Source organism: Aulonocara sp. 'chitande type north' Nkhata Bay, linkage group LG7 (assembly GCF_057382095.1).
Source record: "Aulonocara sp. 'chitande type north' Nkhata Bay isolate Kocher_YH1m ecotype deep benthic linkage group LG7, A_spYH_male_GT1.1, whole genome shotgun sequence".
In the NCBI taxonomy this organism is placed as follows: domain Eukaryota; kingdom Metazoa; phylum Chordata; class Actinopteri; order Cichliformes; family Cichlidae; genus Aulonocara; species Aulonocara sp. 'chitande type north' Nkhata Bay.
In genome coordinates this window covers 11,035,303-11,062,053 of record NC_141350.1, presented here as the reverse complement: position 1 = coordinate 11,062,053, position 26,751 = coordinate 11,035,303, and the positions used below count along the sequence as shown (strand labels likewise).

Sequence of the window (26,751 nt, the reverse complement as noted above, 5' to 3'; positions counted from 1 at the left end):
GGTAAAAGCTAATGCAAAGTCTTGTGTGTTGTCTTATATTTACCAGGTTTAAGTTCAGAGCCACTAACGTCAACGGGGAATACACAGACTCTGAATACTCGGAGCATATCAAAACAGGTACTGCTGTACTAAGGAAAGGGGTAACCTGTGTGGCAAAGCCCTCTTCTTTTTTTGAATTAATGTTTATCATTCTGTGAATTCTTCTCTGTTAAGGAGTATGGGGAAATTTACTAATGCATCATTTTATTGTCAAATTAATTACCAATGCATGGGTTGCTTTATTGCCATTTCTGTGACCCTCCAGCTCCAGGCGATGGGCTGTTGACCAGAGAAGAGCAGATAATTCTGGGCGTTCTGCTCTCCTTCTTCTTGGCTGTGTTACTCATCATCATCATCTGTGGCTCAGTCAAGTAAAATGGCGATAGACACTCACTCATTTGCATATATTAATAGTCTTAATCGTGGCTAGTTGAGCATTACATCATTTGAAAACAAAACTTCACTCATTTTACACATGTATTTGTATCATTATTTACCTGTTTGATTTATTGACATGTCAGGATCCACCAGCGTAAAAAGGAAGGTGGGACGTATTCGCCCAGAGAGGCAGAGATCATAGAGACTAAGTGTAAGCTGGATCAGCTGATCGCCGTAGCAGATATGGAGCTAAAACAAGAAAAACTCAACCAGTAAGTTTGTGCTAGTTTTAATCTAAAAGCGTCACTTTGACGAATATAACATGCACATTTCAGGCAACTGAATTAGGGTGCGTACTACATGACTTCAGGCTTAATTTAGCTTCTCCAAACACGATCTTAAATCTCAGTCAACAAGACAAAAAATGCCTTTGCTGCAGCCAACTTGATGTGCGCTCCTGTCAGCACAAAATCTTCTAGTGTTGTAGAGTTTGTGCAGAAAATAGCAGCAGCACAGAGACACAATGCAGCACTAAAGTGGCTTTATAATTTATCTTCAGTTCTCTGCAGAACAGACAAGTCTTCCTGTCTCCTTTCTCCCACCATCCTCACAGACAAATTTAGCATCTAGCTTTACTGGGTTTTTTTTTTTGTCTTTGGCACAAACAAGAGTGCAGACACTAAGTGGTGCAAGCTGCTCTTCCTTTACAAGCTGCAATTTTGAATCTGGTGAGAATCAAACTCAGGTTTAGTTGTTGTTTATGATTTATGAGTGCCACCGATGGTTCGACTATAGCAGTAAACTTGAGGAAAAAAAATATGTACGTCAGTATAAACACTGGTTTATAATCTGATTCATTAATCAGCAGCTAATAGGTAGAGCAGATTGTCCACTAAGCAGAAATGTTACTGTATATACTATACTGCCAAATGCTTTGTAATAGTAGATCCTCTATATATATATATCTACACTGTTCCAAAAAATAGTAATGTCAAAGTATCTTACTGTATATTTTACAGTTTTGTACTGTCTTTCTAGAATATCATGAAATTTACATAAGTAGACTGTGATTTTACATGTCAAAGGTAAAATAACATAACATCACTGTAAACATAGTAAAACACACTTTACTTAGTATTTAGTATTTAGTATTTAGTATTAAATACTAAAAACACATTTTACTTGTTTTTTAAATATATTTTTTTGTACATATGCATATTTAGATTGTAAAAATACATTCAGAAATGTATCATAATTTCACAAATATTTGTCTGTCATGTGAGAGAATGATCTGTTAAATTCAAATGTAATACTATGGGAAAATATATAAAATGATCGAAAATTAATGAGAATAATCAATAATTAAAGGAGTATTTGAATTATAATGTTGCTGAAAATTTCATGTCATCTAGGTCTGATTCAATAATTCAGAGGTAACAAGTGAAAATATATAGTTAATAGGAATAAAAACTAAAAAAAAACATATAAAACATTGCACGGCCACGCTGTGCTAATTATATATTTTAAAAAATAAATGTAGAGGTAGGAATTGCAATTAATATGAATCTCAAAGTATTCACAACATTCCTGAACAGAAATAGGCCTCTGCACCTGGGGTGAGGGTGTGGCCATGAAAACAATGTGACATGTCATTGGATGTTGGGACACATAATAACATGACGCATCGGCCAATGAATGTGAACTAACAACCACAAGGTCGCGGGTATGGCTGCACTGTAGGAAAAAATCCTAATATAAAATTTTTTTACTGTGCATTTTACAGTTTTGTTCTTTCACATTTTAAATTTCACATTTCACTGTAATGTAATAAAACATAATTTTCATGATTATTAAATGTATCTGTTTGTACATATGCATATTTAGATTGTTAAAATACATTCACAAATGTATCATGATCTTACAAATATCTGTCTGTTATTTGAAAGATTGAACTGTTGAATTCAAATTTAATGCTATGGAAAAGTATATAACATGCTTGTGTTACATCACACAAGTATTATTATCATTGCTGTTTAGGGCGATCGTGGCTCAAGAGTTGGCAGTTCGCCTTGTAATCAGAAGGTTGCCAGTTCGAGCCCCGGCTCGGACACTCTCGGTATTGTGTCCGTGGTCAAGACTCTTCGCCTACTGGTGATGGCCAGAGGGGTCGATGGTGCGATATGGCAGCCTCGCCTCTGTCAGTCTGTCCCAGGGCATGCAATCCATTATTATTTAAACCAACTGTTAACCGTATATTTCTGTACATTTACGTATTATGATTCATATTGCCTCATTCAGTGACCTTGTTTATAGGTAATTTCATTATTTCATCACGTTAAAATGTTCCTAATTTAATGTCTAAAAGCACTTGGAAAAGGCAGAATCCCATGTAAAATTAGCGCAACAAACTCTATTTTCATTACTGAAAATAACATTTAAACAACCTCTAAGTGAACCCCTTCCTTCCACAACATTTAAAGAATACTGTCAGCCACACACTGACAAAACACAACAGAAAACAAAAATAAAGAGGTTCATGTAGGTGAGTAAATGTGTCTGTCTTCAGGAAAAGTTGACCGTGTACGAGTATTAAAACACAGAACCTAATTACAAGAAGATAAATACAAGTTCTTCCCTGCAGAGGATAATTGCTACTTATCTCTTCTAATTAGGCAATTGATAAAGGATGCAGTTCCTGAGGACAGTTTGTCAACCACTCTTTTTAAGTTTCAAACAAGCAAAAAAATGTGAACCAAAATATCCATACGCAGTTCACATTGCGGTCATTAGGACAGATTCTTTTCCATGCTTTGTTGTAACCAGACTCTCTTCCCAAGTTAGGTGATGAAACGAGGTCTCTATACACGCTACCTCTCTCACAAGAATATCCATCTTCTTCTTTTGGCTGCTCAATGCCTCCATGTCACTCTATCCATAGCATCCTCTCCTCTGTCACTTCCAACCTCTGTATGTCCTCCATCACTACATCCACAAACTTCTTTTTTTCCTCTTGCCTGGCAGCTTAATTTTCAACATTATTTGCAGTTTACAACAATTTATATTTGGCAATATGGTCAGGCAGAGCATTAAAGGGAGGAGATAGACTGGAGATGGGTTGCAAAGGGAGCTGCAGGTGCAGCAGCAACAGGAGACAAGTTCAAGCAACTTAAAATATATTTTCCAGTTAGATGCATAGAAGGGTACCAGCTAAGTCCTTAGCTGATGTGCCCTTGCACTGAGGTCATCTATTTTCAGCAGATCTACATTAAATGAGGACTGTCCTTGACTCTGTGGTATGCCTGCACTAATGCTTTGCTGAGTTTCATATTAAAATAACACACATTCCATTGTATTTAGCCAGATTTCTTCCGCACAACTTAAGCACCTGCATTTGCTCGCTTAGGCTTTTGTTTTTCTCTCACTGAGCACTTCTCTCCCACCAGGTATTCTTCATTCTTCTTTCGACGGAAAGAGATTTATGTGATCCAGTAAGTTGGGCTTTTAGCATGTGTGTGGCACATTTTGTTGCATATATCTGTTTGTAAGCTGTAGTCTGCTTTGCGTGCATGTGTGTCATCACAGTGTTACTCATTAAGCTTTCATTAAATAATCCATCTGTGCTGCTTAGTAAACCTTCAGTGGAGATCAAAAGTTGAACAAATCAGTGACATCAATGTATTACCTACAAACTGCTCCCTATTCTCCATCAATGTCAGGGAAGCTGGAGAGTTGCTGACAGACCTCTGCTTAAGACCATTTTAATTTGTTTGCCAACTTGTTATCTAAAAATTGCTCGGAAGGCTTAGCACTCTTGTAGGGTACTAATGTGTAAGCTTTATTGATGGCTGAGGATCTGCGTAGCTGCATGTCACAGCGCTGCAACAAGAAGGCTTCCTCGGGGGAATAGCTGCATTCAATTGATGCTACTGATGTTCACATATTCCTTTAGAACAAAACATCAAAGTCTGTGTCGATGTTTAACCAAAGCGATTAAAAAATGGTTAACCGTCCCTGCCTTCAACACATCGCCATATTCTGTCTGAAGCGGGGATCAGTTCAGTTCTGTCGTGGACAGAAAATGCTGTTGTGTGGGCTGTGATTACTGAGTTAATTTGTTTATATTGGTTGATTTTTACTGTCTATTTTTATCCAGGCTGCTCAGCTACAGGAAATCACTCAAGTAAGTCGTCCTGTGTAAATATTTCAAATATGCACACAGTGCAGCATGAAAGAGTCTGCCCTGTACTGCTTAGTCTTGCTTGTATCCTTGAATGTGTTTAAAGAAAATCACATATAGGCATAGAGTTACTGTGCATCCTCTTCTGCTTCTCACATTCAGTGCATTTCTCCCCCGCCCTCACCGACAGGCCTGTCAACAAGAAGTCTTTTCTGCAGCATGTAGAGGATCTGTGTGCCAATGACAATTCCAAGTTCCAGGAGGAGTTTTCTGTACGTTTTTCTTTACAACCTTCCCCTGTGCATACCACACCAATAAATAAACTATAAATACAAAAACAGAGGTAAATTAGATAAAGTTAAATACAGTGGGGCAAAAAAGTATTTAGTCAGCCACCGATTGTGCAAGTTCCCCCACTTAAAATGATGACAGAGGTCAGTAATTTGCACCAGAGGTACACTTCAACTGTGAGAGACAGAATGTGAAAAACAAATCCATGAATCCACATGGTAGGATTTGTAAATAATTTATTCGTAAATCAGGGTGGAAAATAAGTATTTGGTCAATAACAAAAATACAACTCAATACTTTGTAACATAACCTTTGTTGGCAATAACAGAGGTCAAACGTTTACTATAGGTCTTTACCAGGTTTGCACACACAGTAGCTGGTATTTTGGCCCATTCCTCCATGCAGATCTTCTCGAGAGCAGTGATGTTTTGGGGCTGTCGCCGAGCAACACGGACTTTCAACTCCCGCCACAGATTTTCTATGGGCTTGAGGTCTGGAGACTGGCTAGGCCACTCCAGGACTTTCAAATGCTTCTTACGGAGCCACTCCTTTGTTGCCCGGGCGGTGTGTTTTGGATCATTGTCATGTTGGAAGACCCAGCCTCGTTTCATCTTCAAAGTTCTCACTGATGGAAGGAGGTTTTAGCTCAAAATCTCACGATACATGGCCCCATTCATTCTGTCCTTAACACGGATCAGTCGTCCTGTCCCCTTGGCAGAAAAACAGCCCCATAGCATGATGTTTCCACCCCCATGCTTCACAGTAGGTATGGTGTTCTTGGGATGCAACTCAGTATTCTTCTTCCTCCAAACACGACGAGTTGAGTTTATACCAAAAAGTTCTACTTTGGTTTCATCTGACCACATGACATTCTCCCAATCCTCTGCTGTATCATCCATGTGCTCTCTGGCAAACTTCAGACGGGCCTGGACATGCACTGGCTTCAGCAGCGGAACACGTCTGGCACTGCGGGATTTGATTCCCTGCCGTTGTAGTGTGTTACTGATGGTGACCTTTGTTACTTTGGTCCCAGCTCTCTGCAGGTCATTCACCAGGTCCCCCCGTGTGGTTCTGGGATCTTTGCTCACCGTTCTCATGATCATTTTGACCCCACGGGATGAGATCTTGCGTGGAGCCCCAGATCGAGGGAGATTATCAGTGGTCTTGTATGTCTTCCATTTTCTGATGATTGCTCCCACAGTTGATTTTTTCACACCAAGCTGCTTGCCTATTGTAGATTCACTCTTCCCAGTCTGGTGCAGGTCTACAATACTTTTCCTGGTGTCCTTCGAAAGCTCTTTGGTCTTGGCCATGGCGGAGTTTGGAGTCTGACTGTTTGAGGCTGTGGACAGGTGTCTTTTATACAGATGATGAGTTCAAACAGGTGCCATTCATACAGGTAACGAGTGGGGGACAGAAAAGCTTCTTACAGAAGACGTTACAGGTCTGTGAGAGCCAGAGATTTTCCTTGTTTGAGGTGACCAAATACTTATTTTCCACCCTAATTTACGAATAAATTCTTTACAAATCCTACCATGTGAATTCATGGATTTTTTTTTTCACATTCTGTCTCTCACAGTTGAAGTGTACCTCTGGTGCAAATTACTGACCTCTGTCATCATTTTAAGTGGGGGAACTTGCACAATCGGTGGCTGACTAAATACTTTTTTGCCCCACTGTATATACATTCATATGCCATTAAATGTAGATTATTAACAGATTATTAAAAAATTAATATAGAGAACATTTTATAAAGTTACCCCAATTTTGCCTTCAATTAAGTTGTCCTTATTAATTACAAGTCTTTTTGCATTTTTTTTATACATCTGTGCTTCTTCATGCAAATATGTCATTCTGTAATTAGATCCAGATTTCACCTATTAGTTGATCAACACCAGCTAGATGGTAAATGCCTAGGTTCTTCAGAAATGCTGCTGATACTTTAAATACTTTAAAAATACTGGGTTTTTTTATAATAGTTGGTCAATAATTCTGTTTACATCTTCACGTGAATACATAAAATGAGTATGTATGTGATATCTCTGGGTTACTGGGTTACAGGATTTGATGTATTTGTCGAGAAATACAAAGGCAAAGCAACAAAATAACAAACTCAGGTTTTTATTCTAAGTTTGATCTCTCAGAGAATCATAATATTCAACCACTAGAACAATTTTTCTCTCTTTAGGAATGCAAATAAATAACTGTAATTTGTCACTCTAATCAAACTTGCTTTATTTTTATTCAGCTTTTCAATGATAATAACAATAATTATATTTTAGCATTAAAATATAATTTTTTTAAAAGAACTTGGGGGTACTGGTTGTTTTAACCATACAGAAACATACAAAATGATTTCGATAGTAGATTTGTAAAGCAGTGTTAATACAGTAGATGAAAATCTTAAGATATACATGGAAAATGAATGAATACAATGATAAATAAATACAGAAGAAAATGAAAAACTAGTGGTTTATATTACATTTAATACATTAGATAATTCACTAATGTTTGACCTTAGATGTTTCAGTAATGCATAATTTTAAAACTAAACCTGTTCTACCATTTACATACATACTAGATAATATTTTCTGAAGTCAAAAGGACTGTGAGTTTTATTTTTGAGTTTGCCAGCAGGAACTGGGTGAGTAGTCACCTGTTTTTACTTTTATCTTTCACTCACTCGTGGCCCTTGATTTTACTTTGGCAAAAATTGTAGCCTTGACCTTTGTGTGTTTCTGTGAATACTGATGTGTTATATTTTGTCCATCCAGGAACTCCCAAAGCTGCTGCAGGACCTGGCCACTACAGACGCTGACCTGCCGTGGAACAAGTCCAAAAATCGTTTCCCAAACATCAAACCTTGTATGTTGCCAGGCTGAAATTAGTTTTTCAAGGCCGTTGCGCCTACAACGTACCAGAATTGTTCCTATCTCTCATTGCTGTTTGCTTCACTGTGGTCGCATTTCATATATTTAAATTCAGCTGTATTATTATCCCTGTACTGTTTTTAGATAATAACAACCGAGTGAAACTGCTGTCTGAACCTGGCACTGCAGGCTCAGACTACATCAATGCCAGCTTTGTCTCAGTGAGTACCAGTTAGTCACGATTCTGTCAGATAGACATCCACATACATAAGGGTAGATGTAAGCCTCCCCGTCTCCTTTTTTCTGTGTCTGTAGGGTTATTTGTGTCCCAATGAGTTCATAGCCACCCAGGGCCCTCTGCCGGGCACTGTGGCTGATTTTTGGAGGATGATCTGGGAAACGGGAACCCGCACTATCGCCATGCTCACTCAGTGTTATGAGAAAGGCAGAGTGCGTATGAGAGATTTGTCACTGTTAGAAAAAAAACATCACCGCTATTAGCATTCAGAGTACAAGCCAGTATTTGGGCTTCATTCCCTGGATGCTTATGTCTGCTCTAAAGAGCTGATGTATGTGTGTGTGGGTGTGTGTGACATTTCAGATTCGATGTCACAAGTACTGGCCTGAAGACAACAAGCCGATGTCAGTGTTTAGTGACATTCTCATCTCAAAGGTGTCAGAGGAAGTCTTTCCTGACTGGACTATCAGAACTCTGAAAGTAGAAAAGGTATGGCGCTAATAACCTCCGTCAAGTGAGCATTCACCGGCTACCACGCACACATGCACACTTACAGTGCACACATGACTTGAAATATATGTGTGCATGCAATAGTAATATTAGTTCATGTCAATGATACAGTATTGTTTGGTCTATTTGTGCACCTGGAAAGTGGAGATACTTAAAAAAATTGCATGTTTTTACAAGTCACCTGCAATGCTCAGGTTCTGCTCTACTATATCAGTGTTATTTTAATTCTTTGATAAGTGGTTGCTAGGCAACATGGTGCCATTTTATTATTATTATTTTATGAGGATAAATTGGCTTTTTTTGTTTAGTTTAGTTCTTTTATTTTTTACAATTAAAAAAGAAAAAGCAACTTCTCTTTTCTTCAAAAATAACTAATAAGATTTAAAAGAATAAAAAATAAAAAAAAACATCTGCTAATATGCCCCCACTTCTCCAGCTCCTCTAATGAATGAACCTTTGAAAAGGTTTGCTTTAAAAAACCTTTTCAAAGAATATAGTTTGGTTTATTAAAACAGGCTGAACAATTTACACTTCTGGCAAACTAAAGTACAGGTTTACTGGATTATTGATGAGCGAATAACATGGAAAAACTTGATGAAGAACAAAAAGGCATTAAACTGATTAAGTATGGATGAAACAGCATCATCCACTGACTGCAAAGACAATATGTTTGCTTTATTAAGGGGTGCAGGTGGAAAAAGTGATTCAGTGATGTGCATAAGGTAGCCATCAGAAGACACTGTTGAATGTAAAGTAATGTTGGGACTCTAGGCTGTCCGGCTACCCTTTTCAAGCTAAACTGGTATTTATGTCGAGCTCTTCCAGTTTTATTGGAATTTGGGAGCAGTAAATAATTTTTCCTACAGCCAATAAGGAGAGCTCAGACTAAGTTCAGACTTGTCTTTTGAGACTCTTGGTGTCAAAAGCACTGGTTTCTTAGTAGAACCCGTAATATGAATTTTAAAAGTAATGGTGGCACTGCCCAATTTTGGGGTGATAAATTATCACAATTATCAGAATTTTATGTTCTATAAGAAAATATAAAAATAAAAAAAATCTTGTAAACTCTATGTAATAAAGCTGAATGATAGGGGAGGCTTTACATCTTTGTAGAACTACATGTGTTTCATAGGAAACAGAGGGTAGGCCTACTAACCATCTTGTTTTGGTAGTAAGACGTGCAGGCATATTGAGGATGGTCACACAACCTTTTAGTTTGGAATTACATTTCTGATTACATTAAGAAAGTTTTGTTTTGACGTTTCTCCATCAGTAGTTTGATGGCTTGAGAGAGCCTACATCCTTTTAATTAAATTTGTTTATTGTTAGAAAAATAATAAATGTTATCTCTGTTATCACTGAAAAACATCTGCCATAAAAACAGAGTTTCTAATTGACTTCCTGTTATGTGTGTTCCTGTCCTGCAGCATGGGCACTACATTTTGGTCCGCCACTTCAATTATACATCGTGGCCTGAGCACGGCGTTCCAGAGTCTTGCAGTACGCTCATTAAGTTTGTCAAAGCTGTCCGAATGCACAGGCAGGACAATAGCACTATTGTTGTCCACTGCAGGTACGCTATCAGCTTCGTGTAAGGGAGACTAACATTGCATGAACTATAGCAAAATATTTAATTTTTGGTCATTAAAATTGAGTCTCATATCAACAGATTATCAATAAATGCTTCACTGTCAGTAATTTCATATCCTCTTTTGTATTACACCTACAAATAAGACCTAAATCCTTTTGTGTGGTATAACAGTGCAGCTGAAAGTATAATGGCATTTGCTCTCTTGTATTTTCTTTAGCGCTGGCGTAGGAAGAACAGGTGTGTTTATTGCTTTGGATCATCTTATTCAGCATGTCAGAGATCATGACTTTGTCGATATTTATGGGCTGGTGGCTGAACTGCGCAGCGAGCGGATGTGTATGGTACAGAATCTGGTAAGTTTACCATAAGTGCAGCAGTATGTTATCCTTTTGCATGTGAGCTTCATGGTAAATAGAATAAATATGATTTTTTTAAATTTATTTATCCTAAGTTCTTCCAATAAACTTAAGAATCATCAAAGACTGACAAATGGAAATGCAGCTGCCCTACTTTTTACTTTGTACCCTGCTGTGATCTCATCCCCATCAGAAGATATTCGGAAAATTTTAGTATTGACAAAGGGAATGATCTGGCGGTGGATTAAAAGCAAGCGCTGAGCAGGATTCCCTCTTTTGAAACAGCTTGAACCTTTCCTATATTTACCCTAGTGTTTACTTTTGGACTGCTGATTTGTCTGTCAGTGCCTGTATAGACTCTCTGCCTGCTGTGGTTACTGTGCTTTTTCTGTGTAATTGTTTTCTTGTTGCTAGACTTTCTCCACGTCTTTGTGAACATTATCTGGCTGTGGGATTTGAGCCTGTAGTGTCTGCAGCTACGAGAGCTGTGCTTGCTGAAGGCATGATTCTTTGAGAGTTCAGTTTTCAGTGTGCCAGGCTAGCTATTAGTGCAATGCCTGAGGACATCATTCATATTGATTATTTTTACAAACTCATAAATGTCCTTGCTGAGACTCTGAAGCAGAGTGCCTTTTTCAGACGGCTTTAAAAAGACACTTTAAATGTTTTCTACAGTCATTGATTTGAGCTACTTATGTGTTTATGGCATCAAAGGGTTGATGTTGTTGTAAAAGTCCATCAGATTTTGCAAACGTAGTTCCAGTTTCCTACTGAAATAAAAAGACCATGAATGACAATTATTATTAATTACACAAGCCACAAGTACTCAAACCACACATAGGACTAAACAATACACTTGAAATGTCAAAGACTGGGCCTGTACTGGCTAATAGGCTCTATCATTCTGGTGCCTTTAGTTCAGTATTCATGAATTACACAACTGCTGTCAGTTCAAACTATAGAGATAAGGATAGAATTATTTGGAAATATAGTTGGGAAGTATTTCAAGTCCTGTTAAACAGAATAAGGAGTTTTTAACACATTTCCAAACATCCTAGTTTGACTATTGCTAATAGACAGCTGTGTTTTGTGCTGGATAACAGCTTACAGTCATTTACAATCATGTTCCCTGAGCAATCCCAGCCAGCTTTGCTTTGACTAATCTCTCAAATTTCAGTTCACCCCAAAGATTTTCGATGGATTCAATTTCAGGCCAGTTCACTTTGATCTTCTGGACGTAGTTTTTCACCATGTTTTTGGTTGTCATCTTGGAAGACAGAGCGACAACCCAGAACCAGTTTTTCTGCACTGCTGAGTGCTTGAAGTTTTCTTTCAAAATCCTTTATTTGGAAGTAATGAAACTAAATAAAACGTCCAAAGCAAAAACCACCAAGAGGTGTTGTCGTCACAGCCATTAAGATACCAAAGTATTTTTGCACATCTCAAATCATCCATCTATTCATTCATTATTTTAACCACTTAATCGCCACGTAAAGCAGCAAGAAATTTTGAGGAGGGTTGGCCGGACAGGTCACCAGTTCATTATATGGCTTCTCACAGAGATGCAAAGCCTTTCACGCGCAGCCAATTTACATGTCTCTGGCTTTAAATCACCTCTGTTAAGTTTTAGTTCTGAAAAATAAATCAAGTGGTACAATCTTCGTACCACAGCAATTCAAACTTAATCTGCTTTTCCCACGCTTTTGTTAGGACTATATCATTGTTCATATCAACATCTGTTCTTTGTGTGATTAATGCAAAAGAACATATGGTCTGAATAAGCAGAAATATGTCTATGCATATGTGTGCTGTCAGGCCCAGTACATCTTCCTGCACCAAAGTACGCTGGAACTTCTAAACAACAAAGGCAACAGCCAGTCGATATGGTTTGTTAGCTACTCTGCTCTGGAGAAGATGGACTCCCTGGATGCCATGGAAGGTAAATATATGAGGTCATACTTAAAAAAACAAACAAACATGCAGCTCAGTGCTCACCTCACAAGGTTGTATTGCTCTTCAGGTGATGTTGAACTGGAATGGGAGGAGACCACTATGTAAAAAAAACTGACTAAGGAACATCTGTGAGATTTCTTTGGGGGGTTTTGTGCGTCACTGTCACATGACCTGTGGGCAGATCCTGGAGATGGAGAGGTCCATCCCCACAAACCAAAGTAAGAGCAACAGGAGATGAATATCTACACTCAACGATCTGTCTGAAGAACTCCACTCAGTCCACTTCAAAATCTGTTCCGAGCACAGTCGTCTTTATATTGAACCTTTTGAACACTTGTTTCCAAAGACACTGCGAGGGAAAAAAGTGAAGAGCAGGGACAAAGAAGTTCAGAAAGGACAGGAATAAATGAGACATTGTGAGCTGATCGTGAGAGCTCTATCACAAGTGTAAGCCTACAGGTATTTGCACAAATCGATTTCACTGTCTTATTATTATTATGTATTATGTTCATATCATCTGTGTTTTTTTAAGGTAATTGTTTTCAGCCAAAGTAGTGTTGGGGCTTTTCAGTCTCTTTATAACTGTGTTGAGATGTTCGTTATCCTTTCTCAAGAGTGATTTGCAAAATAAAAGAAACAATCAAGACTTTCTCCACTTGACTGTTTCATCAAATGTCTGCACTTTGACGTTGCAGTAGGGAGTTACAAATTAGTGAGTCTTGCTGTTTCAACAAGGGAAGTCTGCAGTAGCTTAATAGCTAACATAACCGTTAAATCCAAGGCTGTGGTTATATATTCACTAAGCACTTTGTTGGATGCATCATTTCAGCTGCATATTAGCACACACATCAGAAACATTTAAGCATTCGGCTTGAGACGACCTGCGGAGGTTCAAACTGAACATCAGAACGGGGAAGAGGGATGGTTTTAATGACTTTGAATGTGGCATAATTGTTGGTGCCAGACGGGCCTGTCTGATAAAAACTGCTGATCTGCTTGAATTTTTCTGCACAGCCCATCTCTGTGGGTTTGCAGAGGATGGTCTGAAAAAGAAGAAATATCCACTGAGCAGCAGTTCTTTGGGAGAAAAGGCCTTGCTGTTACCAGGCGTTCAGGAGAATAACTCAAATAGCCACTCTTAACAATCAAAGTGTGCAGTGGAGCATCTATGAATGCACCACATGTCAAATCTTGATGTCAAGCCTTGAGGCTACAGCAGCAGAAACTGAGGGCACATGCTCACAAAGACTGGGCAATAGAAAACTGGAAAATACTTTGTTTAATGAGTGTCCGCTTCTCCTGCTGTAGAGTTCAAATTTAGCAAAAACAACTTGAAAACATTGGTCCATCCTGTATTGTATTTACAGCTCAAGTTCGTGTCTCGTAATGGTATGAGGGATATTTTCTTGGGACACTTTCAGCCTCTTAGTATCAGCTGAGCACCATGTGTATGTGTGTGTCACAAAGCTCATATCATCTCAAACTGCTTTCTTGACAATGACAATGAGTTCACTCTACTCAGATGGCCTCCACAGTCATCAGATTTCAATCGTGTAGAGCTCATTTGGGGTTTGGTGATTCTTATCATGGATCTTCAACTGACAAATCTGCAGCGACTATGCAATGATATCATGTCAATATGAACCATGATGTCTGAGGAATGCAAAAGGACGCTTTTAAGAGATTACTATTGGCCAAATGATAGCATTATTTCTGTAAATGGTCCCCATCTGTAGATATGCGTCTTTTATTACTACAGCACAATTTAGAGCAGTTTTTATGGACAGGTTTGTGCATATGGATCAGGTACCTGCACAAGTCATTGGACCCATCTTTGAGAACCACTACAGCAGACGCATATGACATTCAGACACCTCAGATTCAGTGTTACTTTGGGGGCAGGGGGTTTGGTGGAAGGACCTCTAATGAATGAGTTCAGACCAGGTGTGCTGGAATGACAGCGAAACACCGGTCAGACTGATTTCCCATAAGCTCCTTCATTCCACCATCCTCCCTGCACACCTGCTGCAAATTAATTCATTAGAAAGGCAGAGAGTGCTTCATACACAGACACCGTGGAGACGCAAGACTGAGAGTAAAAACTACTTTATTCTTTCATTCTCTTCAAACAGAAAAATTAGAAATTCTTTTAGTAAACATGTTGATCTTTAAGAAATCTCCTTTATAGAAATATTGTGACGGTGCAGAGATTAATGACAGTGCTCCACAGTGAGGATGCAGATTGGTGCATCTCCATGACAACCACGGAGAAGGCAAGGGGTAAGGGTAGAAAAGAGAAGGGGGGAGAGGGAGTAGAGCAAGAGAGAGAAAGGAGAAAATGACATCAACAAAGCAAACATGCCCTGACAATAATAACGAAAACGTAGACTCAAACTCCTCCTGTGTACTGTAAATGAAAAAAACAAAGCGAACAAAAAAAGCAAACAAAAAAATGTGTCATGCGGTATAGTACAAGTCAGAGTTTACAGTAAACAAAGTGGGGTTACTGACTTGAGAAATCAAGCAGTTTCAAAGGTAAGTCTAAGCTTAAATTTGTTGTTGCTTTGGCAGCCATGTGCATGTTTGCGTGTTTGTGTGATCACATGTGCAGCTGTTTGTTATGCTAGTGCGTGCATGTGTGTGTGTGTGGCGTGACTTGTGGTGTACTGTACGTATTCACCAATACAGCATAGCCCTTTGCATACCTTTACAGATGACACGCAGCCATCTCTTAATAATCCTGTAGTAACATGACATGGTAATTTAATGGCAAGTGTAGATCTGTAATAATGTCACGTATTCTATAAAAGCTGCCTGTTTTCTGTCTCTTATCACATATAGGACTCCCCCCGATATTAAATGTGAATAATAGTAACTATAATAACTATAATATTCTTTTTTTCTTTTAAACTAGATTTTCTCTGTACAAATACATACGTAGATACACACACTGGGCAAAGCAATCACTTTTTTCAGAATAAATCTATATTATCTATTTACAATATATCCAGTATATTCTGTGGTGCAAAAAGGTACAAGACGTGTTTGGTATGTCTCAGTCGGATGATTCGTGATGTGCTGTACAAACTGGCTCGAAACCATCAAGACAGACGACACGTGAGGAAATCAGTTATTATTCCACGGACATCTTCAGTTTTCCCCCTGATTTAACATTCAGTACACATGTGCATGTCTGCTTATATAATATTTTCATTGCGTAAGGAGAATATAAATAGGTGAGAGGGGAGACGTGGTCTAGTGAGGTGATTTGGGTCAACCCTGTGTAGAGCATTTTACTTCATTTTAATATAGTTTTGGAGGTATAGCTGTAGGAAATCAAGCCTTCTCTTGAGTATGATGGTAGCAGATGGCACTTTGTCTTGTGGTGCTCAAAGCACCAAAAAATACACATCAGAAAATTAGTAGCAATGTGATTTCTAGAAATCAAAATCCAATTTATCAAAAAATAAATAAATAAAGTAAATAAAAAATTCACTTCGGATCGATTCAAATCTTGTTGTGAGCAGTTTTAATGTGTCCACCCTTTAATGGACTGGCTGCCTGTGCGGTGTGCCCTGCCTCTCACCCTTGATCCTGAATATAATAATGGATGGATGCCTACAACTCAAACTCCAGGAAAGTTCAGACAATGTGGAAAATGTCAATAAAAACACAATGCAGTGATTTGAAAATCTCATAAGCACATTAAAAAAACGTGTAAACAAATGTTTAATCTGAGATATTTTATTATTCTAGGAACAATATTACGCTTATTTATAATTTGATGGCAGCAACCCATCTCAAAAAAGTTAGGATGGGATCAACAAAAGGGGAGGAACAGCGTGTAAATATAATACTAAATAAAGGTTAATTGGTCAGTAACATGGCTGGCATCTTAGTGAGGCGGAGTTTCTAAGAAGCAACGATGGCAGAGGTTCACCGACCTGCAAAAAACAACATCTACAAATTGTGGAACACTTTCAGAATATTGTTCCTTAATGTAAAATTGTAAAGATTGTCAATATCTCATCATTAACAGCACAATGGGCCTTCACGCAGCACTGCTTTGAAAACAGGCATGATTCTGTCATACAGTAAATATCACTGCATGGGCTCACAAATACTTCCAGAAATCACTCTCTGTGAACACAAATTGCCATCCACAAATGCAGGTTAAACAACCATAATGTAAAGATGATCTAGAAAATGTGTAGTCTTCTCTGGATCATTTAAAATGGACTAAGGCACAGTGACGCTGCATCCTCTGGTTTAAAGAGGATAGGACACCACCACGTCTATCAACAAGACAGTGCTACAGCAGGTGCACTAAACTGCAGAAATATTACAACAACACGGCTTTGCTGACACGGAGGTAAACACGGCCATGTCACAACATTTTTTTTAGATGGATTGCTGCCATTGAATTCCTTATCTTTACATTATCGGGGGGGGGGGTTCCCTCAATTTGAACATTTAGTATGTTTTCTATGTTATATTGTAGATAATCATATGGGATTGTGTGATCTGCAAACTGTTGCATTATGTTTTTATTAATTTTTTTGGGGGGGGGGGGGGATTGAGTTGTACATCCAACCAAAAAAGTGTTCAGGTACAAAACATTACAGCTCAGCACCGGGACCTCTTATTTACATCCTATCATGGTTATGCCTCTTGTCATAGATGCTTCCTTCTGCCATTTTTTCTACTTTTAGCAGTGCAAGGCAAGTGCTATCTACAGTAACTCCATTACATTCAAAAGAAGGCAGGCATGTCCACAACTGAGCAACTCAAACCAGAAGAAAAAAAAAATCTAGATGTAAAAACAGCACTACAAAGCATAAGAAAAACATGTATATTTGATTTTTGGATAACGTTTTCTTTTTAGGTTTCCCTAAATCCAAAGGTAACATCCCTATGCACAAGGCAACCTGTTTGGAGTAAATAGACAGGAGGAGAAAGGCTTCTTTTAGCCTTGGTTAGGATAAATTACCAGCCCGGCTCCCTGTTGCCCATGGGTAAGCAGGCTGAACAAACAGTACAGAAGCACTCTCCCCTCAGTACAACTCAGAGGTGCAGATAAAGTGTTACATGTTGCAATGCAGCAGACTCTTTCCTGAGCTGTGTGAGAGCACAACTTCAGAATCACAGCATACAGATACTGTGAGGATATCTGCTATCTGTTCAATTTTAGAAAATCATGCAACAGTGAAGCACCGAATCATGATTGTCATCAGGATATTAATTTAGGATAGTTTAGTTAGTAGCAGCATCCTTGCTTACTACACTAACTCGTAGGTGGTAGAGACGGTACGGCAATTTATCTTCTTTGCCTTTTTTCACACACACTGATTATGAGTTCCCTAGAAAATGGAGAAACAAATAAGCTGGTGCTCTTGTTTCTTCACATTATGCAGAGATGAAGGAAAATGATTATGGTATAAAGTAGTTAGATTAGCTGCAAAACGATCCCTCACTGAGTGTGGTAATACTGAAAACAGGGAGATGCCATGAACATCAATATCCTCAAAGAAAACATAATCTTCCCCTTTTTTTTTTAAGATATGTCATGTCTTTTCAGGGTGCTTTTTTCTGACACTCCAAGCTCACGTACACTTGTTGGATAGGCGACATTTAAAAATGCTAAGTCACCATACACCCAACAGCGTGAAATCCAGACAGACAACAACAGCTGCTACCAGGTGACAGGCTGAAGAGAAAAGAAAGAAGAAAAGTCTTTCAGAAATACCATCAAAGCTACTCCATGTTTAAAAAGCACACAGCCAAGTTAAGACTATAAATAAATTCTGAGGAATGCATTTAAGTCACACAATATAATCTTTACTTTTTTTTGCACTTCTTTTGTCTTACTATTCAAAGTAAGCTAACTTGTGCTCCAGCATGTGTTTGTTGAGTGTGAGTGTGCGGATCTTGTCTGGCGCAGGGAGTTTGTTACGCAGCTGATGACCTAAACGATGCTGCGGGAGCCGCTGGAGTTGCGCCTGCGGGTAAGAGGCATGGTGTGGTGAAGGGGCATGGGTGAGTCGGGTGGACAGAATTGGTGGGGATGGTTGTAAGGTGGAGGAGGTGGTGGCAAAGGGGGTTGAGGCCCATCTCCCTCTCTGACACGCGCAGGTGTTGACAGGGCCGACTGGATGAGCTGATGGGTGGCCGGGCCTTGGCTGAGGAATGCCTCCATCCGTCCTCGCCCACTCTGGTCCATGACAATCACCTTGACAATCTGCTGGCACTGGATGAGTGTTTCTGGGCGGAGATCTCCGGCCTGGACTGGGCTGAGCAGGGCAGGTGGCGCAGCCAGAGCCAGTGGCGTTGACTCAATGCTGGGCTGGCTCAGCTGATAGGTCTGCAGCCTGTTGTGAATTGACACCTAGTTTAGGAACAGTCAGAGAACGCATGAGGAGTTACCAGCCTGAACGCAGCCTCTACGCAGCCCTCTGGTGTGTTACGCACATGGGCATGCAGGCATGCAGGTAGGTAGTATGTAGAGCGAGCGCATGCAAAACACACACTCTCATTTTCTCTTGATCATCTCTTCGATGATTTAAACTTGAGTTCACATATTTACACGCACCAGCCTAGGAAGAGAAGAGGGTTGCTGGGTAAGACGAGATTTTCTTAAGGAATTATGGTGGGAACCCTTTGGATTTTATGAGTGTCGGAGTGCGACACAGGGAGTGGTCATTGAGTGGCAGACTGATAGGCTGAAAGATAAGGGAGTGCCAGACGAGGAAAGAGGTGACACCGAGGGCGTGGTGTCTCCCTAACACAGTGACTTACAAATCTAAGGGACTGATTGAAAGGGAGGAGAAGGGGGCTGGGAGTACGGGCAAAGGAATAAAACAGAGAAAACATCTTCTTTCACTTCGCCTACTTACAGGAAGGGCTGGTTGTACAGACATGCACACACGTACCCACACACACAACAGACCTTTAACAGTATCAAGCTTATCTGGCTTTGTAGATGTATTCTTGGAGCCAGCCAGGCTTATGGTGGCTTGCAGTGGCTTATACAGTAAGGCTGGCAAGCAGCAATTGATGAGAGAAGGAATGCTATATAGCGAGTAGAGTGGCTGCTCATCTACTCATGAGGCACAGTGAGAGACAGTTTGTAGCACCACTACACCAGAGTCCTCTCAGCATCCTTTGTATCTATGGCTGCATAGTCAGGATGTGCCTCAGGTGGAGCTCTTTTAAAGCAAAGCATAAAGCACACTTTCTTGTCAGGATGAGGCACAGCCCTTGTCCAACCACACACACGCACACACACATATAAAAACCACACCCACAGAGCTGCAGACGCAGATACTTACCTGAGGGAGACAAGAGTAGCTTTGGCACTCACCTCTACTGTGTTGTTGTTGCCGGTTTTATCGTACGCATCCTGGCCTGTGGGGGAAAAACAGGCAGATTTCAGCTTCACATACAGAATTTCGAAAATGTCAGAAACAGACTCTCATACAGGCAACTGTCATTCAGTTAAAAAATGGTTCTTGAATATTTTTTTTAAAATACATTTTGCACAGAATCAACTGAACATGTCATGTTTTCATATTTTAATACTACAGTTTTCTCATAACTGGTAATATCCAAATACACCGTATCAGCACAAACGTCTGAGGCATTTGTGCTCAATCACAGCAGTGGACATGTTATGATGTGGGCTTGTTTTGCAGCCACAGGATCTGGGACCTTGCCGTCACTGAGTAAAGCATGAACTTCTCTGTATACCAAAGTTTCTAGAGTTGCTATGAGGCCATCTCTCCAACAGCCAAAACTGGGACATGCAAAAGAAAGCACGTCAGCAAATCTACAACACATTGGCTAACCCAGTCAAATTCCAGACTGCAGATAACACATAACTTTAACATATTTCTGTAAAATATAGTTCTTCAAGATAATGAATCATGGGGTGTACTAAGTTTTTCATATGACTGCAGATCATCTGAAAATTTTTTCCACAACTGTAATTGGCACTCTAGCCTCATCATTAACATATGACATTGGTATCCATCCTCTCTCTGAAAAAGGACCGTGTATTATAATTATTTATTGAATTAGAGACTGTATCAGATCTGAAAGTCTCTAACACCTGTGTACAATGTAAAAATGACAACTGGACAATCTTTTTGAAGCTATTTCTCTGTCTTTCTTTAATATTTCAAAAGTGACAGTGATGGCTTTCTCACCAGCTTTTTCATGTACCTTTTCTCCAAGAACTTGTTCTATTTCCTATATTCCCCTGAGCAATGTTTGCATTATTATGAGTAATATATTCTGTGTTATGCTGCACAAGCAAAACCAGCACCTGAGGGAGAGCCGTGTCCTGTATGTGCATCCATTTGCCCACCGTTAGTGTGTAAGCCATGTGGCTGGATGCCTTGTTGCCTCTCCAGTTCCCCTACAGCATGAGAAAGGGAAAGTTCAGTGAGCCGTACACAGGTTGATCAGTATTTGTTTACATAGATTTTGCAGATTTTGAGGATTTTCCTCCTTACACTGGATGTGAATCTGTTCCATCTCGTTGACCTCTGCGATTGACTCTCTGAGCTCTTCCGCAAACTTCCTGAGCTCTTCTCCACTTGGAGAGCAGAAACTCACCAGCTGCTTCTTCTCTGAAGTAAACGGGCTCATCATGGTGACACCATGGGCATAGACTGATGAGAAACCCCAACAAAGAGAAACAGAAGTGTTTTTACCATAACTGTGACTGGAAAAACGAATGGATAATCCAATAATCAATACCTAACACAGATAATCTCAGCCTTTCTTTCTTCCTTCCAGTAACCCATAAGCTCTCTCAGTTCACACACCTTTTCTATTATCTTTCCAGATGGATTTAGTGAATTATTTGTGTTTATAGATTCTCAGAGCTTCACCAAGTTCACAAACCTTACTCGATGATGCACCCGAGGACTCAAATGTTGATAGGAGATTGACAGCACACATAAGAGATTGACAGTAAGATGCTCTTGTAGAACATAGACAACATCTTGATGAATGTACAAGCAAAATGCTCTTTCTTTAAAAACTTAAAAAGACTAAATCTTAAAAAGAATAAAAATATATCCTTCAGGATATCTGCTGTAACACTGACAACAGCGTGTTAACACTGGTATACTGGTGAGTGCTTGGCAATTCCTTAAAGTATGGATCCTGACACTGACATTGACAGACAACAGTGCTGTGGATGGCTCAGCATTTTTCAGCACAGGGTGAAACTGCACTGGCAATAAATTGCTGCAGTGTAAAATGGCAGCTTACATTCATTGCTGAAGAGGTGAAACTGCATTCCTAGGAGACCCATAGCTTTACAGAAGGTGTATGAAGCAGAGCTTTTCTTCTTGGGACATAGCTTCAGGATCTAGAGACATACAACACGGAAATATGGTTGGTTGCATTTGGGCACATACTACATGTTCTGAAATGGTTTCTAGTGCTTTTTAATGGTTTTTAAATGTTAAAATCTTACCAACAGTAGGTCATTGAAAAGGAAGACCTCTCTCTGGAGCTGAGACAGTTTCTGTTTGTGAGGTTTGTTGGCATCAGGCACCTCAAACAGACGACAGCAGCACACTAGACGTCTGTGGGGCACGGCGAGAATCTGGACAAGGTTAAAGAGATGAAGATGACAGCTAGCACAGAGCAGGGGATGGGCTGCAGAAAAATAATCCGTGATATAAGATAAAGAAGATTGTACAAAAAAAGGGCAGACAGCTCTCTCAAAAGACAAAAGGAAATGCAGGACTTGCACAAAAACGTGGCTATTACTCACAGTTTTTAGGCCCAGGATTGACTGCTCCACACGGCTCACATAGGTGACATGGTCTTCATTTGAGCGGAGCTCTCTCTGCTGGATCCTTTCATAAATACCTGCAACCATCTCTCTGGGGATGTCCGCTCCATCATCCACACCTGAAAGAAATGAAGGGTTCATGCAATGCATGAGTAGCCACCATACACATTTTAACAGATAGGTTTAACCCCTCCCCCCACAACCACCGCCAGCAAAACAGATTCAGACACAACATCAAATCTGACTAAATTATAACCTGTCTTTATTATAAACTGTCTTTACTTGTTGGTTGGCTTATGTGATGGCCAAAGATGAATATATAACCCTTTCATGCATTGTGGCCACTACAGTGGACAGCTATTCAAAGGCTGTTTTCTTGTATTTGTATCAATGTTTATGGTATGCTTGCACATAAACCACTACATTGGACACTGATGTGTCATTCCATACCCTGCCACCCACTGGTCACCCAGTGGGCTGACTAAGTGGATGTGTAAAAGAAAACTCTTTGAAAATTACATGTTTAAAAAATGAAGTTCAAAAATCTTTTTTCATGCCTAAAAATACTTAAGAAAAAACCCTCACTGAGGTTGTCATAACTCATGTATGAAAGGGTTAATTTGGTTGGCCGTTCTCTACCCCCTTTTTTTGCACACTTACATCATATGTAAAATATCTCACCACCGTTGCAACAGTTATTGACTGTTGCATGCACTGTGCATGCAGCTTTGCACATTTGTACATTCAAGGCCATAGTTTAAAACAATATATACACAGTCCTTGTTTATTCCTGCAAAACTGAACATTGTCCTTGGTCAATGTGACAAAATAAATTACATTAGAAAGGTGACATCACCTTTGATATCCAGATTGAAGAGGAGATATCCACAAATGGTACGAGAGGAGATAACACAGGAATAGTATCAAGAGCACAGAGAAAGTCAGAGAATGGGGGGGAAAAAATCCATTTTTTGATTTTTGGGTTGATTTCAGACAGTGAAGTCAATACTTGAAATCAGATACCAGATAACAGTTCTTTAGGCTGGAAATTAAATAAGCATCTCAAAAGTTTTAATTACTCACAGACTTGACTGTGACTCATTCTAATGTGCAAATTAATGGAAGTATTAGAGGGAAAAACACACAGAGGAAGTTAATGGGTGTCTTGAGATTGAGTGTAAACTTAACAATCTGAATTTCAAACTGTGTGACTGTATCACTTTTACCCAACATTTTAATGCCAAATTAGTTTTATTCCTTTGTAGGATCTGAAGCTGTGAAATCAGAAAATGTGCCGTTATCGCCGCGTGTGTGTGCTGACATTGTATCCTGGCAGTTGTTCCACTATCACTGTGGAGCAGCACACTCAGCTGTAGAAGATAATATGAAGGAAAAATATGTAATGACTGAGAAATAGATTTTTCTGTTAACTAAAGGCACAAATAACAGTGAAATCCTTTTTCCTTAGGCCATTGTTGCCGTTAATATATGAATCTGCTGAACCTTTGGATGGAGACTAGAGATGGACCGATCCGATATTATGTATCGGTATCGGTCCGATACTGACCTAAATTACTGGATCGGATATCGGAGAAAAATAAAAAATTTAATCCGATCCATTAAATATCACGAAAGCACCTCACAAAACTTGCAACACGCGGTAACTCACCTCAGAACGTTAGCACGTCGGAGCAGTATGCATCACGTGATAGAGCGGCTGTGGCATGCGGGACCTGTCGGTGGTCTGGATAGCATGTGGAGCTTCGCTAGCAACCCGGCATTTCATCTCCGACAAAGTTATCCCCGAGAGAAGTAAAGCAAGTGTGTAAGTCCATCTCTGAATGTTTGTAAAGCATTCCTGCTTTAAGCTTACCAAACGATATATGGAGCGACTGCCTCTTCTTGCTGCTACTTCTATCATGAAACTGCTTAACGATCAGCTGATCGGCTTTTCTGTCGCGAGTCCGTCTCTCTGGTTTGTTTTTGGCCCACTTTGCACCAGAAAGAGGAAACCATCGGCTGAACAACAGCAGCACGTTTAAGCTTGATAAGCTGTTGTTAGAATTTATTTAATATTACTTTCTACTCCAGGATCTTTTTCTACGTAGCTGACGGCTGGTAACTGTGCAGGGGCGGATCTAGCAAAGTTTAGCCAGGGGGGCCGATAGGGCATGAACAGGGAAAAGGGGGCACAAAGACATACTTTTCTTTCTTATTCTCATTTAAAATGTCTACCTTTTAATAAATAATTATCCGAATCTTACACCCAAAGTTTTAATTTGATGTAAAATGAATAGAAGTCCATTACTGTATATAGTGACTATTAAGTCTAATATATATATACCCTAGTAAGCTATAGTACTTTTTCCTTTGGGAAGGTACCATCTGTGCAGTCTGCAATTTTGTTGAAGAAAGATGTTGAATCTATTTAATATTTCTTGAAAAATAATTGATTTCTGTGCATTTTTTTTTTCACACTGCATCAAATTAAGGTTGATTACGTTGATTAAGCATCATGAGGTGGAGTGTGAGGGGTGGTTCCCTATTTTTTATTTATTTATTTTTGTTGTTGCTGGGAGTTGGAACCCTATTAGTTAGGTTGCTTAATATTTACGCTAAGTACTCTTTAAAATACCAGAATAGGGAGGATGGTGTAGGTTTAAGTTTATTAGATTGATCAGTATTGCTGAACTATGAAATATTTTTTTTTTGCATATAGGTATAACAGAATAGCTTTAGTGTAGTTGTTGTTTTAAACTTGAGTATGAACTTATACAAAATGCAGCAAGATATTTAAAAAAAAAACAGTTTTGTTGATTAAAAAACACTATATCGGATTCATATCGGTATCGGCAGATATCCAAATTTATGATATCGGTATCGGTATCGGACATAAAAAAAGTGGTATCGTGCCATCTCTAATGGAGACAACATTCAGAGCTATGGGAAGCTCAGCCGCGGCGATGAGTTGCTTCTGGAAAACCAAGCTCAAATCATTAAATCTCACGCTAAGTGAGCCTCAATTAAATGGGCGGCCGCCACGGCCTCTGGGGCAGCGCTCCGAGTCAAGGATATCAGGAATCTCTTCCCGCACTGATGATGGTTTCCTTGATGGTACCGAGCATAGGCAGCCAACCACAGCCTCTTTGAGTAATTTACTTCAGTTCAAGAAGCTGTCACTCACGGGCCTGATAGTGAGGTTGAAGTGAGGTCGATAAGAGAGTGCCTGCTGTAAAATTTTGACTTCCCCTGCCATCTGCTCTCTTTTTCATCTTCACCGTCATTCTTTCCACCACACCAATCCACTGTGAGTGATCTACAGTAGAGGGGCACGTATGTATAAACAAGTTTACTATTTATAACCAGTGCTCGTGCCCTTCTGATAAAACCACTTGCTATAAATGTTGAAACATGTCTGCAGCTCATTATGCCAGCTCTGCCCACAGGGACAGTTAGCTCTCGCATGGCACGTAGAGTAAAACCTGTAGAAAAATACTCTCTGCCTCGCAGTTTGAGCACATTCTTACCTCTTAGGTTGCGTATGAAGTCATCAAGGCCCATTTTTCGCTGGGGTTTGATGTTGGGCGAGTACATATCAGTGTTGAGGAGGACGACAGCAAAGGCCAGAATAAATATGGTGTCTGGATTGTGAAACTGCTGCACCACGTCAGGATTACACATACAGTACCTCTGACTGTGGAGGACAAAAAGGAGTTATATTTTTATATTTTTTTCAGTGGAGGTCACACACTTCTCTGTTATGTATTTGAAAGTAGAGAACATTAAGCATTGCTGACGCAACAATACTGAAATCCTGTTTATTAGTCAGACAGAATCCTGAGGAGTATTATTTCTTTTGACGGGATAGATTGAGGTGAATTTTTTCTAACAGAATGGCATTGCTACGTGTTTGCAAGACACCACAATTTTGTTGTCATAACAAAAACATCACAAAAATGTAATGCCAGATTTTAATACTTGTGTTCACTGCAGTGTGTTAAAAATGTCCTAGCAGCACAGAAATACATGGAAAAACTAAATGAAAAAACAAGATGATAATGATGATGACGTGAAATCACACTCAGATGCCAAGTTATTACATACACATGGATAATATTCATGCAGCATGACGTCAAAGTCCTGTTATGGCTATTTTTAACTTGCATTCATGCAATGTAATACGATGCATGGCTTTTTGATTTGGTGAGCCTATCGTGCACTCGTCAAGTGTAAAATTAACAAACAACATAAGAAATATATGCTCTGTGTTTATATATTTGTGTATGTGGATTTCTTACAAATACGGTGCTGTGCAAAAGTCTTGAGCCACCCCTCATTTCTTCTTTTGGTGCAAAGAAAATGGGAAATATGTGTAGGTGAAATGGGCAAGCACGAATGCAAAAACAGCACATGATTCAAAAACAGGGTTTCTGACAAGCTTGAAGGTCAATATTTAGAATAATCGCCTTTATTCTTCAAAATTGCCGCACTCTCTTTGGCAAGCTTTCTTGTAATTTCTTTAAGTAGTCTTCAAGAT

The 26,751-nt window shown here is 39.4% G+C and overlaps 2 protein-coding genes across 4 annotated transcripts in view; one reads left to right on the top strand and one right to left on the bottom strand.

Moving 5' to 3' along the window:
• The window catches only part of ptprq (protein tyrosine phosphatase receptor type Q), a 45,204-nt gene extending 32,166 nt beyond the window's left edge, over positions 1–13,038 (top strand). For both annotated transcript variants that reach the window (XM_086298552.1, XM_086298551.1), the window contains 14 exons: positions 47–117; positions 305–410; positions 561–689; positions 3,861–3,905; positions 4,571–4,597; positions 4,785–4,866; positions 7,660–7,750; positions 7,900–7,976; positions 8,071–8,205; positions 8,357–8,482; positions 9,931–10,076; positions 10,312–10,447; positions 12,266–12,389; positions 12,471–13,038. In XM_086298552.1, the coding sequence (XP_086154678.1) occupies positions 47–117; positions 305–410; positions 561–689; positions 3,861–3,905; positions 4,571–4,597; positions 4,785–4,866; positions 7,660–7,750; positions 7,900–7,976; positions 8,071–8,205; positions 8,357–8,482; positions 9,931–10,076; positions 10,312–10,447; positions 12,266–12,389; positions 12,471–12,508 (1,333 nt within the window). In that variant the 3' untranslated portion in view covers positions 12,509–13,038. The remainder of the gene's footprint in view (positions 1–46; positions 118–304; positions 411–560; positions 690–3,860; positions 3,906–4,570; positions 4,598–4,784; positions 4,867–7,659; positions 7,751–7,899; positions 7,977–8,070; positions 8,206–8,356; positions 8,483–9,930; positions 10,077–10,311; positions 10,448–12,265; positions 12,390–12,470) is intronic.
• A 1,455-nt stretch (positions 13,039–14,493) lies between these two features.
• Positions 14,494–26,751, bottom strand: part of iqsec3b (IQ motif and Sec7 domain ArfGEF 3b) — a 37,084-nt gene continuing 24,826 nt past the window's right edge. The window contains exons 8-15 of one of the 2 annotated variants that reach the window (XM_086298548.1): positions 25,742–25,908; positions 22,194–22,333; positions 21,891–22,022; positions 21,683–21,782; positions 20,917–21,075; positions 20,727–20,819; positions 19,764–19,807; positions 14,494–18,788 (exon numbers count right to left, since the gene is read on the bottom strand). In XM_086298548.1, the coding sequence (XP_086154674.1) occupies positions 18,369–18,788; positions 19,764–19,807; positions 20,727–20,819; positions 20,917–21,075; positions 21,683–21,782; positions 21,891–22,022; positions 22,194–22,333; positions 25,742–25,908 (1,255 nt within the window). In that variant the 3' untranslated portion in view covers positions 14,494–18,368. The remainder of the gene's footprint in view (positions 18,789–19,763; positions 19,808–20,726; positions 20,820–20,916; positions 21,076–21,682; positions 21,783–21,890; positions 22,023–22,193; positions 22,334–25,741; positions 25,909–26,751) is intronic. The other variant, XM_086298550.1, reaches the window with a different exon arrangement.